Consider the following 14587-nt stretch of genomic DNA (forward strand, 5'->3'; position numbering starts at 1 on the left):
GTTTGTGGAAGACAATTTTTCCACGGACTGGTGGGGGTGCTGGGTTTTTTTGCTGCCCCAGGCTGCCCCCACCCCATCCCTGCCCCTCATGGGGATCTTTAAATGAGGAGTAGGCAAAAGTCTCTGCCTCACTCCACGGCCCGGTTGCTAACAGGCCATGGACCAGTACTGGTCCGTGGGTTGGGGACCCCTGCTCTATGTCACACAGTAGTCAAAAAAACCAGGCACCATCAGGAGGTCCACCAGTGAGGCTAGGACACTAGGAGCCCTCCCACTGTTGCCCCCAAGCACCTACAGAGCATCACTTGCCCCAGACAGAGTTTCAACAATAAGCTGTGGCTAATAGCCACTGATGGACTTCTGCTCCATATGTTGATCCAATCCCCTCTTGAAGCTGGCTATGCTTGCAGTCCTGGGCATGTAAGAAGGGGCCATGAGCACTAAGCAATGATGCAGCCCTTCCTGCCTTCTTTCTCATGATCTGCCTAAGTTCACAGAACCGGCATTGCTGTCAGATGGCCATCTAGCCTTAAACTTTTCGCCTCCTCTCACCTTTACCCCCTTTACCCCACCCCCCCCCAGGCAAATCTGATCTCTTCAGCTAGTACAGTTCCAAGTACCCTACTGAGATTCAAGAAAGGGCAGCAATCGCCAGCAAACCTTCATCTGGGGTACCGACTCTCCGGTCAGCATCGCTTCATCCACAATGCACCTCCCCCGGAGCAGCAGCACGTCACAGGGCACAAGGTTCTCGTGGGGAGACCGACCTAGAATTGAGAGTGGAGTGTTCAGAACAAGCTCTCCAAAGGCAAAGTATGGCCTTGTTCCCAGCACACCCGTTGCTACCACTTTGATCTGACTGGGCCAGGACACATGAAGCTACCTTAAACTGAATCAGAACATCGGCCCATTAAGGTTGGCCCTGTCTACTCTGACCAGCAGCAGATCTCCAGGGTCAACGTTTCCTCTTCTTATTTCCCTGACCGAGCTCAGCAGTTCACAGCCTGAGCAGAATAGAACTGCTGTGATCTTAAGACCGGCAATGGGCAGTGCAAGACCCTGCGCAGCTTCAGAGTGCCGCATTGGGGTTTCCTCTGCTAATCAGCAGCTGCTCCAACCCACAGCTCAGAGGGAACACTGGAGCCAGAGGTCCTTTGTATCACCGACTACTTGATAAAGGTTCCAGAGGTGATGGGGACTGAATCTGAAACTTTCTGCGGGAGGCAGATTCCTTCCCAAGGCACTCCTTTCTTGGCAGTACAATGCTACCAGAATTATGAGCTAAGTCAGGGCCATATGTTGAACATATGAAGCTGCCTTACACTGAATCAGACCCAGGGTCCATCAAAGTCAGTATTGTCTTCTCAGACTGGCAGCAGCTCTTCAGGGTCTCAAGCTGAGGTTTTTCACACCTATTTGCCTGGACCCTTTTTTGGAGATGCCAGGGATTGAACCTGGGACCTTCTGCTTCCCAAGCAGACGCTCTACCACTGAGCCACCGTCCCTCCCCTACCTGTTCCAGGTATTTGGAAGCCTGAGCGTCCCATCCCCATCTCTGCCTGCCACCAGTCCCCTCTCTGATTACTCCCTTCCCATCCACTGACCCACATGCCTGCGCATCCTTCCCCACCCTCATGAGCCCTCTCGCCACCTACATGCCTGTTTCTTGATGATGCTGGTCAACCGGGAGTATGAATGGCACAGGGCTTGCAAGCAAGCAGGTAGGGGAAGGATGGGAAGGCAGCAGGGGGAACCTGCGGTCCACAGCAGTGGTTCCCACTATAGAAGCCCCGAGCCCTGACAGCTACCCCACATCAAGATTTGCTGATGCTGACCCTGGGCTAAGTGCCACAATCCCTCCTTGCTGATCAACATAGGTAGGGGTCAATATAGCAACCTTTATTTTGCAGGGACACCATTTTACACTACGCCCCCTCCAACAGAATACACTGCAAGTTCCATACGCTCTTCGGCAATATAAGGGAATCCAACAAGACATACACCTGGTGCTGTCTTGCCTATATACTTTTTGGCTTCTGTCCTTAGAAGACCTCAAGTTACGAGGAAGTGAGATCTCTTTCCATTTCAGACTCCTGTTACCCAAAGCAGGATTTTGGGACAGTTTATCAGCTTTGAAGATCTGGCCACGCAGGTATCAGGTCAGCACCTCCCTATCTCTCAGCTACCTGACAGATTCAGGGATGTCTGGAGACAGGAAATGAGTAATGCTTCAGTTTCGATTCGCTGCAAGCAAAAAGCAGCTCGACAACGTTCTTAGTGACCGCAACGAGAAAGCAAACTCTCGTACCAACTGACACGATGTCCCCGGGAATGATCTCGTCGCTGGAAATGGGACGCCACTTCCTGTTCCTGTAAACCTGCAATATGGAGGGGGGGGGGAACAGATGAGAGGAGAAGTACAATGCAGGATGGTACTGGAAAAGAAGCCCATGTTATCCCTTTATTTCCCCTGCATCAGCTCTCCCCAAAGGGCTCCTACATAGGAACCATCATTCGCTGAAGGTAGATCAAGATGGGAAACTGTGTTTGTCTGCCTGTACCAGCAGAAGAGAGCAAGCACCTTAAAGACTAACACAATTTGTGGCATGGTATGAGCTTTTGGGAGTCACTTTCTCTCAGCATGGATATGCCTGCAGTCCATCACAGTCCATCAGCCTGCAGATTTGAAGAAGTGAGCAGTGACTCATGAAAGCTTATACCCTGCCACTGAGAGTATATAACAAATGCCAAGTCAGTGCTATTTTTTGCCACTAAAAGCCAAGTTATGGTGACCAGTGTTCCCTCTAAGCTGAGTTAGGGTGAGCCAGCTCACAGATTTTTAGCCTCCAGCTCACAACTTTCATGCCAGCGGCTCACAAAGTAGTATTTTTGCTTACAAGACTCTGCAGCTTAGACCCCCAAGTTTAAGGCAAGAGATGAACAGAGATGGTTTGCCATTGCCTGACTCTGCATAGCAGCCCTGGGATTCCCTTGGTGGTCTCTCATCCAAATATTGACCATGGCTGACCCTGCTTAGCTTCCAACAAGATTGGGCTAACCTGGGCTACTCAGGTCAGGCCTGACTTGCCGTAGCTTCTTCCACAGGGGGAGGCATTTGACAACCTGGATCTGACAACCCAGAGTGGGAAGATGAGAAAGGAGCCCACAAACGTCCTCCCCTCACAGTCTGAAGCTTCTGTCTGGCAACCCTGGGCTTCCTTGGTGGTCCTCCATCCAAGGACTAAGCAAGGATGACCCTGCTCAGCATCTGAGATCTGACAAGACCGGGCCAGCCAGGGCTATCCAGGTCACGGCAAGGCAATGGTTATGCTCTAGCAACTCAGGCACAGGCTACATATGCAGCAGGATGGAGAGTGGACTGCGTTCCTCTTGCCACTGAGAAATTCAGCACATCATGAAAGATGATTTCTGGTCCTGTCCATTTTCTTCACCGCTAGTTTTCTAAATGCTTTCATTGGAAAGGAGCCTTCACAATGGTCATCTCCAGGGCTTTTTTTTGTAGCAGGAACTCCTTTGCATATTAGGCCACACACCCCTAATGTAGCCGATCCTCCAAGAGCTTACAGGGCTCTTAGTTCAGTGTCTACTGTAAGCTCCATGAGGATTGGCTAAATAAGGTGTGTGTGGTCTAATATGCAAAGGAATTCCTGCTGCAAAAAAAAGCCCTGGTCATCTCTAACCCATGGCCTGAAGATTTACTGATGTTTTCTGCGACATACGGAAGACAAAGCCTGCTGAGGCAGACGACTTATGGGTGACTTATCCACTTTTCCCACTTCTTTCATAAGCAGAACTGTGAGATTTATGGCAAAGGGTGAGAAGTCGGATATCACTAACCTGGTAAGATGCCCAACGTTTAAGGCAGAAGTTCCTAGCGTGGTGCCCATGGGTGCTATAGTACCCACTGGCACATTTCCTGGTGCCCGCCGTTTTTAGAAAGTTTCTGGTTGGCTACTGGAGATCTGACAGATACTGCCAGATGAGTGTTTCCTAGCCTAATATGTTACCTGGAACCCCCAATGCCCTGGAGCCAGAGATGTGAAGGCCCAGAAAAAAAATGGAAAAATTTGGGGGGAGAAATGTTTTTTTCTGTTTTTTTCCTGAAGACTTTTTTGGGGTTTTTTGTTTTTTTTAAAAAATGGAAAAATTGAAAAAAAGAAAAGAAAATGATTAGGGAATGTTTTATTTTAACATGATGAATAAAATATTTTAAGACAAGGGGTTCAAATATTTTCCAAATCATTTCTATAAAATATGTACGGTATCAGATTATTCTAATTTCTGTGCACTGAAGACAAGCAAGTCCTAGGTCATGCCCATTCACTGAAGCTTAGTCCTACACTCCCTTCTATACACTTCCCCCTCTTCATTGAAGCTTAGTCCTACACTCCCTTCTATACACTTCCCCCTCTTCATTGAAGCTTAGTCCTACACTCCCTTCTATACACTTCCCCCTCTTCAATTCTTTTTATGAGAATGAGCTTTTAAATTTTTATTTAATACTGTGGAGAGGAAATATGAATAATTGTTACTTCTGGATTTTTAAAAATTGTTTTGTGGAGGTTTTTTTGTCTGTTCCACATAAACCAGTAAACAGTTCAGGAGATTGTTGCTCCATCTGTTACAATTACAAATAAATATTATTTTAAAAGTAAATTCTTTTTGTAATATTTGTTTGGATAACTATATTTTTAGTAAGCTAGTTGTGATAATTTCATGCCAAGTAAAATTGTCCATAGTCATATTTTATGTTCCTAAAGTAACAGAATGACTTTCAATCTGGAAAAGAAAAAAGAAGTGCTAATGTAGCATTTCTTCCCAATTTTTCCAAAAAATTCAGGTTTTTTTCCGGAAAAAAAACCCTGGGTTTTTTTCCGAACTTCAAAATTTCCAGAAATTTTACATCTCTACCTGAAGCTATAGCTAACAGCAAGCCCACCAGGTGATAAAAGAGCCACGTAACTAAGGGATTCCTCTCCTTTCAGCTGACCTTGAAGCCCTACCTGCTGCCTTGGCTTACCCCAACACAATCATCTTCTTCCCAGTTATTCTCACCCTCCGACCCAACTGTCTTTACTTCCTCCTTCCCACTTGGGGTCAGCAGCTCTCTGTAGATAGCATCGCCCCCAGCAACAGGGGCCCCTTCAAGGTTCTGGAAGTCAGACCTCGCATCATAATGGGCAGCTGGCCGTGGCAGGAAGCTTCATCACACACCCAGCTGTCCTTTTTCGGCTCGCTTACTTGGATCATGTAAGGCTTGTTGCCCATTTTCCGGATCTCAGACATGTTTCTCATCTGCTGCTGGACGAGAGATGCTTCGAAAGCCACAAGCATGGAAAGAGTGAAGACGCTGTAATACCAGTATTCGTCCAGGCACCACAACCCGACACAGAACACCTACGGGAAGCAAACACAAAACACTCCAGTATTGATGCGAGGACCAGTGGGACCTGGTGTCAGGAAGTCTCTTGCCATGTACTTTCATTTTCCAATGTTTCTGCTTGTGCTGCTGCTATCTCTATGTAACAGTTGAAACATTCTTTTCTGCCTGGTCTCAAGAGTTACCAAGGTCACTCTTGTCTGATTAAGTGCACACCTGCTAGGGGCCAGGGAAGACTCTTGGAGGGAGGGACTACTCGCTTCCCGCTTTTCTTTGAATGTAACGGTTTGGACCAGGGACTATAAGGGAAGGGAAAAGCCCACTAAAGCCAGTTTCCGCAAAGGCTGCCTTGTCATGTCTCAATAAACAGCTATTCTTGTAATGGACTGTCTCTGATCATTGAACAGTCGGGGTCCTGACACCTGGGTTCAAATCCTTGGTCAGCCAGGAAGCTCAGTGACCTCAGACCACTCTCGGCCAAACCTTCATGTCAGAGTTGTTGTGAGGATAAAAGGCAGGAGAACTATACCACCCTTAGAGGAAGGGCGGGATGAAAAACAAACTACATAAATGCATTTTGTTGGCAATCTCAGGGGCTGGGCCTCTTTGGCGCCTACAGCTTAGAGCTGGCATCATCCGCTAAGACTAAAAGCATAACTAGGAAGGCCCCAGTTCAAATCTCACCTTCACCATGAGTTCATTAGGTGGCCTTTGGCGATGCCTCAACAAGATCTGATTGCTTCTCCCGTGCAAAACATGCCTTTTTTTTTTAAAGGGGTAAAGGTAGTCCCCTGTGCAAGCACCAGTCATTTCTGACTCTGGGGTGACGTCGCATTTCTGACTCTGGGGTGATGTCGTTTTCACAGCAGACTTTTTACAGGGTGGTTTGCCATTGCCTTCCCCAGTCATCTACACTTTCCCCCCAGCAAGCTGGGTACTCATTTTACCGACCTCGGAAGGATGGAACGCTGAGTCAACCTCGAGCCGGCTACCTGAAAACCCAGCTTCTGCCAGGGATCGAACTCAGGTTGTGAGCAGAACTTGGACTGCAGCACTGCAGCTTTAACACTCTGCACCATGGGGCACTACCTATCTATCATTATAATTAGTTTATTTATATTCCGCCCATTCCTCCATAGGGTCTCATAAATAACTTATTATCATAATAAATTTATTATCATAAATAATAAAATCACAACAGCATAACAATAAAACCAATTACAATATTCAGTATTCATCCATTATCCCTATCCATCCATCTCTCTCTCTCGTATGTTTATCCCATCACTTCCAAGGGGCTCAGAGTGGCAACTCGCCTCCATTTTATCCCTGTGAAGCAGGTCAGACTGATAAGAGAGCAACTGTTCCAAGGGTACCCAGTGAGCTTCCATAGCAGAGCAGGGACTCCTGGATCCTAGTCAGACACTCTAACCCAGGGATGTTGAACTCATAAGGGCTGGATCTGACATAAATGAGACCCTGTTGGGCTGGGTCATGTGTGTCATGAAATGTAATGCCAGATAGCGGAAATATAAATTTCATAAAGAACATAGACACAGATTTTTTTTTAAAAAAAAACTTAAAGTAAAATATGTTTAAAAGATTAGCACTCTTGCAATATTTTACTAACTGAAACGTTTCTGATAACTGATGCCTCTTGCTCTGAATTATTGCATCCAAATCTGGAGACAATGTCTGTGCTGTAGCAATCTTGAGTAGGCTGTTCAGATGTGTGTCTGTAAGTGTCAAACCTACTTCTGATTTATTGACATTCATTACAGAAATCTCATGGTCAAAGCTTTGAGCCTAAGACCCCGAGGAATACATGAAATGACTGGGCATTGGGAGCTTTTGTACATAAACTGCTTCATGTGTTGGTCAGCCAATGAAGAAAACAGAGGCTTTGCTCTGCAGTTCCTGTGCGATTGAGCAAACCTAGCAAAGCAAGCTGTGATGCAGAAGGAAGCAAGAGAGAGAGAGAGAAGGAAGCAGACGACAGTGACTTACTCAAAGGCCTCATAGGAGCCTGCCTGGGGCCTGATCCAGCCCTCAGACCACAGGTTTGATACCCCTGTACCACTATAGCACCCTGGCACATAATCATCCTGCTTGGTAAAAAAGAGCGGTTAAGGGATGATCTGCTTAATTCCTTCAAGAAATAATTTGATCCAAGGCTCAGGGCTGTAAGGTATTTTCAATGCTTTGTCAATTCTTTGTCAATAAGAACCATTCATTTATTTACAGTCCTTGCAGTGAATTTTTGCTAGATAAAAGAACCCAAGTAGCAAGACAACTCAGAACCCCCTCTCCCACAGAGCCCTACTCTCCTGTGCTGACCTTAGAAGCAACTGGCAGTTCAGGGACTTGCTCTTTTCCCAATGTCTCTGTTGAACTGTCTGCACGAGACACAGGTCTGTGTGACCTGGACAGCTGTGTATGGCGATGGACTGTATGGATAACAGACCGTGTGTTTCAGAAAGAGAGGAACTCCTGAACAAAGGAAAGGTCTTGTATAACCTTCATTTACCTGGAAAACGAAGAAAGGAGCCGTTGCTCTCTCCTTGAACAGTTCGAGGAACTCTGGCACCACCATTTCTGCCCTGTGCGAAAAACGTAACTGGTTACTTATGCTTCTTGACTCTAATTATCCTTCCTGGAAACACCCTCCCCATTATCCACCTATATGTAATGGCTGGTGACTTCCGTTTGGTGTCCAAAATTGTTTTTAAACAACTACTTTTTGGTTGTTATAGTCATAGGGAAAGTTTTTGGAAAAAAGTTAACTGGTTTGGGGTAACAGGTAAGAAACTAGTGGTAACCTGGCTGGGCAAAAAGCCCTCTAAAAACACTCCAACACAAACTACTGACCCCAAATCCCATCTATCCCACAATTGTCCCATCCTGCTTTACTTGCCATTATTCTCGCTGTTAAAAAATGTGTTAACATTCTGGACATTTTAATTTAGCGACTTACACCCCGCCCTATCCTGCCAGGCAGGCTCAGAGCGGTTTACAACATTAAAACATTGCAACAACAATAAATAAAACAGATCCAATTAAACAAAACAGATTTAAAATCTCATAAACATAATACATAAAATAGAGGATCATAATTCCAACAGTAATACAGCCAGAAGCCACAGTTCAATCAAAGCCGAGACAACACCTCAAAGCCTCTCCACGTAACAAAAATTAAATAATACTCCTTTTTGTTCCTACTTATCCAGTATTTACTAATAACAAACACAGTGCTTACAGTGATAACCAAACATAATATAAACAAGCATATTTATACAACACAAAATCCCTCCAGAACTGAAAGCACACGTTGCTCCTACTGTATAACGGATCAATGTCCTATAGAAAAAATATGGAGCTGTGATACAAGTCCAACAATATCCAAGACCAGTCCGATATTGTCCAAGACCAGTCCGCTGCGTTCTGCACCCGCTGGAGTTTCTGGAGCAGAGTCAAGGGTAGCCCCACATAGAGTGAGTTACAATACTCCAATCTGCAGGTGACCGTTGCATGAATCACTGTGGCTAAATCACGGGGTGCCAGCTAGAGGGCCAGCTGCTGGGCTTGCCTCAGATGGAAAAAGGCGGTCCTTGCAGTGGCTGCAACCTGGGCTTCCATAGATAAGGTGGCTTCCAGGACTACCCCCAAGCTCTTCACCTCTGTCGACAGTGTTAATGGAGCACCGTCAAAGGGTGGGAGCCTGATCCCACTGCCTCCCCACCCCCCTTCCGATCCAAACACAGGATTTCCTGCAAACAAACTAAACCAGCCCAAGTTGCCTCGTGATTGAACTTGGGCAAAACCTTACAGAACACTTAAGTAAGTATTAGGTTATGAACATGCTAGACTTCTAATGCTAATAATGTATGAATAAGATCAGGCCACAGGCGTTTAAACAGACCGGGCCCCCTCACTCCTGCCAGATTTGCAGAACGCCTCCAGTTGTTAGATGCTGGACAGATGTTAGGAAATGAGGCCTGCAGTCTGTGGGCTCTGCTCACTGGATGCTGAGCTAAGAGGGTGACTGGCCTGGCCCAGCAGAGCTAATGACGTTCAGGTTCTCCCCAGTACTGCTGCAGACAGGCAGCCCGAGCCCATCTGGACTCCTGCTTACTTGTTGGTGCCGTATTTCTTCTCTGCCGCTCGGATCTCTTTGTCTTCCTGGTAACCTCGTGCATTTTGGTAATACTGCAGGGGGTGCTCCACGGGGAATGCCACAGGGAGGAACTTCTTCTTCTCTTTTAACTCATAAAAATATTTTATTTTCTGAAATTCAAAGGAAAGGACTTCCTGCCCATCTTCCCCCTAGCAGGAAAAAAGAAAAGAAAGAAAAAGCATAACCAAAAGAAGACGACTGCAGATTTATACCCTGCCCTTCTCTCTGAATCAGAGACTCAGAGTGGCTTACAATCTCTTATAACTTCTCCCCAAACAACAGACACCCTGTGAGGTGGGCGGGGCAAGAGGGTTCTCACAGCAGCTGCCCTTCAAGGACAACTTCTGCAATAGCTATGGCTGACCCAAAGCCATTCCAGCAGTTGCAAGTGGAGGAGGGGGGAGTCAAATCCGGTTCTCCCAGATAAGAGTCCACACACTCAACCACTACACCAAACTGGCTATCTATCTATCACTGGAAGTGGATAATCATCTATGTGAGACTGTCAGCACTTAACCAGAGCAAATCAATCAAATGCGTGGGGGAGATGAAACCTCAGTGAGTTGATATTTAGAGAACTCATCGGGAACTGTTGGTTTTCAAAGGTGAACCTCGCCTGTCCCCAAATTTCAGACACTCAATTTACAGACCAACCGGCTGGCTCTTGAAAGGTCTGCTGACTTCCACTATACAACTTTAAGGGGAGGGGCTGTGTGTGTGTCACTGGCAAAGCATCTGCTTGGCATGCAGAAGGTTCCAGGTTCAATCCCTGGCATCTCCAGTTAAAAAGATCAGACAGTAGGTGATGCAAAAGACCTCTGCCTGAGACCCCGGAGAGCTGCTGCGTTCCATGATATCACATCAGAACTCTGGCCTGACAGCCCACATTAAGACAATTCTTTTTCAAAGGCAGCCCACAAGAGACTTAGAAGGGCTAGCCACCAATGACTCCACCCGCTATGCTTTGCGCAGCTGATCCATGGACAGCACAAGAAAGTCATTTTTGCCGTCAGATTTGGACCCACTGGAGAGGGTGTGCTGGCTAACCTACATATGGCCCAAGGGTTTTAAGGCTTTACAGGCCAAAAACCACGTCCTTGCTGTAATGCTCCCTTTACTTAATTTTGCCTCGCTATGGAACCGCAACCCTGGCTGTAACACATTGTTAATGCCGTATATTGTTACTCTGCATGCAAGAGGATCTGGAGCAGAAAGGGTTAAGAGAATTCTCTCACTGGGGTGCACCTGGAAGTTGGCCCCGCCCTCTCATCAGTCAGATGCTGACCCTCTTTGGCCTTTGCTTGCCTTCTGTGTTCCATCTTCTATGGGGCCCATATTATTCTCTCTCTCATTTTTTTTACAGTTCATCCAAATAGCTAAACCTTACTAAATACCAGGTTGATCAAGAGCAATTTGTTCTCTTTCTGGATAATACCCTATGAACCTAAAAGCAGAGTCTGGCAGGCCCTTTCTCTAAAGCAAAACAGCCATTCTGTGCAGCTGCAACAGCCGCAACTTCTAAACGTTTTTTCTAGAGCAAACCCAAACTGAGCACATCCCAGCAGATTTACTTTCACAAAGGCATGGACAAAAGCTTCCTATTGGACAATAAAGAGTCACCACTTATAACTGGGAGAAAGCAAGGCTGGAAGTTGTGGAGAGCTGGAAACCATTCATCCGGCCTCCATTAAAAGCATTACTTCTACATCAAAAATCTGTACTAGTGGCTTCTTATTAACCACTTGGAGGAGCTCCAAGGCCAAGTCATAACCTTAGTTGAAAAACTTGGGATTGTGGGGGAGGCGCTTGTCTTTTCAAGCTGCCGTCATTTGCTTACCTGGTCTCGGTGGAGCGGCACCAGTTCTGCGGAACCGTTGTTTGGCGTTGGCACCACTTTCGCCAACGTGGCTTTCCTTGGACTGCGCACCTGAAAGGGAGAGACATGCGCAATTGGGGGAAAAAATGTGGGTTTTAACGTTTAGAACGAGCTGAGCGACATTTAGCAGAGGAAAACTGGACGTGCCAGGAGACAGTGGGTCGGGCAACTGTAGCTCTTGTGGGAGATGAGAACGGGGGAAGCGTTATGTGGCCTGACATACCCAAGAGGTATGCTTGCATATTGCCTGATGCTTAATCTCCCAGTAGTGATGGTGGAAGGTGCTGTCCGAGGGTGGAATTCTAGCAGGAGCTCCTTTGCATATTAGGCCACGCACCCCTGATGTAGCCAATCCTCAGTGACACAGGTTCAGATCCTAGCCCAGGGGTGGCCAAACTTGCTTAATGTAAGAGCCACATGGAATAAACATCAAGATGTTTGAGAGCCCTCTCAGCCCCACCCACCTCACAGGGTTTATGTTGTGGGGGGAGAAGATATAGGAGATTGTAAGCTGCTCTGAGTCTCTGATTCAGAGAGAAGGGCAGGGTATAAATCTGCAGTCTTCTTCAAGAATGCATTTGTAACAGCCCTTGTGAAATGCTGTTTCTCCTTGTCAAGAGCTGCCTCCCACACTGAAAATGCCCCTCTGTAGTTAACACTTTGAAACTTCCATAAAGAATAAGGGAGGGAAATGGGGTTTGAAGGATTGTGATGGTTGAGAATTGGCTGCGCTGGGAGAGGAAGGAGTTAAACCTGGGGGAGGCCTAAAAGAAGGGAGAATCTCCGTGCATCCACTTTGTTGGCAGTAGGTCAGTATAAATCTGTAGTCTTCTCACAGCCTAACCTAATTCACCGGTGGGGGGGGGGGAGTGGGGGCGTTGCTAAGAATAATATGGAGAAAAGGAGAATGACATAAGGTACTTTGGATCCCCACTGGAGAGGAAATGCAAAGTATAAATGAAATAAATAAATCAGCCAGTTTGGAAGGTGAAAGCAAACAAGCGTCATGAGCCACACAATAGCCGGATCTTGTCAGTTCTCAGAAGCTAAACAGAGTCAGCCCTAGTCAGTATTTGGATGGGAGACCAAAGACCACCAAAGAATACCAGGGTCATGACACAGAGGCAGTTCATCTGGCAATATTATGATGATCTAGCTAACCAAATAAGATGTGGGGAAGATTACTAGGGGAGATTTCCCTTTCAAGGACCACTTCTGCAAGAGCTATGGCTGACCCAAGGCCATTCCAGCATCTGCAAGTGGAGGAGTGGGGGAATCAAACCCGGTTTTCCCAGATAAGATTCCATGCACTTAACCACTACACCAAACTGACTCAAGGTGACCAGGCAAGCTTCCATGGAGATCAGATGTTTGAGAGCAGGAAGGAAATCGACAAGGGAGGAGAAAGGGAGATGTGGAAAGAAAGCAACTTTAACTTTAGATTCATTCCCCAAACTGGTTGATGAGGTTGTGGAGGCTTTGAGAGCTACAAGATATGAATTTCAGGTGTTGGACAGCTGCAAAACCGGAAGGCAGGCAGGCAAATAAATGGGAGGGAGAGGTGGAAAGAAAGCAGCTTTAAATGCATTCTCCAGGCCACCAACTGGCTTGGCGAGAAATGCCTTCTCTAAGCAGGCCAATAGGGCAGTGGGGGTTTCAAGAGCCACACAATATATGTCCAAGAACCACATGTGGCTCCTGAGCCACAGTTTGGCCACCCCTGTCCTAGTCTGACACTCTAGCCCAGGGGTGGCCAAACTTGCTTAACGTAAGAGCCACATAGAAGAAGATAGAAGATATTGGATTTATATCCCGCCCTCCACTCCAAAGAATCTCCTTTACCTTCCTCCCTCACAACAAACACCCTGTGAGGTGGGTGGGGCTGAGAGGGCTCTCACAGCAGCTGCCCTTTCAAGGACAACCTCTGCCAGAGCTATGGCTGACCCAAGGCCATGCCAGCAGCTGCAAGTGGAGCAGCGGGGAATCAAACCCGGTTCTCCCAGGTAAGAGTCCGCACATTTAACTACTACACCAAACTGGCTGTCAGAGCGGAGAATAAGCACCAGATGTTTGTGAGGTTTAAATCCTGCCTAGTGGAGGGATTGATGTGTCTATGGGTGACTTTCCGTCCCAGCTTCCAGGCACGGCCAGTGTGCCAGTGAGAAGAACTCGCTGGAGGTGAGTAGAAAACCTTTCCAGTAACCAAGACCTTTTGCTTTTTTGTGAGCACCAGACCTGAAAGAGTTCAAATTAAACTTGGACATTTCCCCTTTTTTTCTATGTTATTTTGCATCATTCCAGAGAGAAAACTGGCCTGAGAATGCGTTCCGGTGAGCTCCTGCTGAATCCAAGACCTGGATGCCACTAAACTATGTGGATGCCTGCATGCCAGCAATTTGGGAAAAGATCTTGTGCGTGCCTCCGCAGGAGGAGGGGATGTTTCTGTTTCTCCAGCACTAGAGTGTGTTCAGCCCCACTCTGCTTTTACAATTAGACTGCATAATTGATAAGCTAGAAAAGTGGAAACCATCAACCTAATAAAAATCATCTCCTCTGACTTTCCACGCTACAGTGGAATTAAGCAGGTCTTAAACCATCAGTGGTGGACTATATCCAAGCAATGTCCGCTAATATTAGCTTAAGAGGCCCTGCTGTTCATTCCTTCCTTGTCTAATTCCACACCCTGCGGTGGAGACCAAGCCCTGGAGGAAAGGCTGAGGGACTTAGGAATGTTCAGGCTGGAGAAGAGGAAGCTTGGGGGGGGGGGGCATGATGGCTCTCTTGAAGTATTTGGAGGGCTGTTGCTTAGAGGAAGGCAGGAAGCTGTTCCTGTTGGCAGCAAACGAGAGGACTTGCAGTAATGGGTTTAAATGAAGGGTGGGAAGGTAATGGCTGGACATTAGGAAAAACATTTTTACAGAAGAGTGAAATCAGCTACCTAAGGAGATGGTGAGCTTCCCTTCACTGGCAATCTTTAAGCAGTGGCTGGATGAACACTTGTCAGGGATGCTCTGGGATGATCCTGCAATAAACAGGGAGTTGGACTAGATGGCCTGTATGGCCCTTTCCAACTCTGTGATTATGTACAAGAATGGTCCCTTCCGACTCTACGATTACAGATAAGAATGGCAAAGTG

The 14587-nt window shown here is 46.8% G+C and overlaps 1 protein-coding gene across 1 annotated transcript in view; it reads right to left on the reverse strand.

The window, feature by feature from the left end:
- The window catches only part of ATP13A1 (ATPase 13A1), a 50603-nt gene that overhangs the window by 32237 nt on the left and 3779 nt on the right, over nt 1-14587 (reverse strand). The window contains exons 2-7 of the mRNA XM_060253359.1: nt 11413-11502; nt 9534-9724; nt 7929-8001; nt 5263-5418; nt 2309-2378; nt 661-767 (exon numbers count right to left, since the gene is read on the reverse strand). Of these exons, the coding sequence (XP_060109342.1) occupies nt 661-767; nt 2309-2378; nt 5263-5418; nt 7929-8001; nt 9534-9724; nt 11413-11502 (687 nt within the window). The remainder of the gene's footprint in view (nt 1-660; nt 768-2308; nt 2379-5262; nt 5419-7928; nt 8002-9533; nt 9725-11412; nt 11503-14587) is intronic.

The sequence above is a fragment of the Heteronotia binoei genome, chromosome 13, assembly GCF_032191835.1.
Source record: "Heteronotia binoei isolate CCM8104 ecotype False Entrance Well chromosome 13, APGP_CSIRO_Hbin_v1, whole genome shotgun sequence".
Lineage (NCBI taxonomy): Eukaryota > Metazoa > Chordata > Lepidosauria > Squamata > Gekkonidae > Heteronotia > Heteronotia binoei.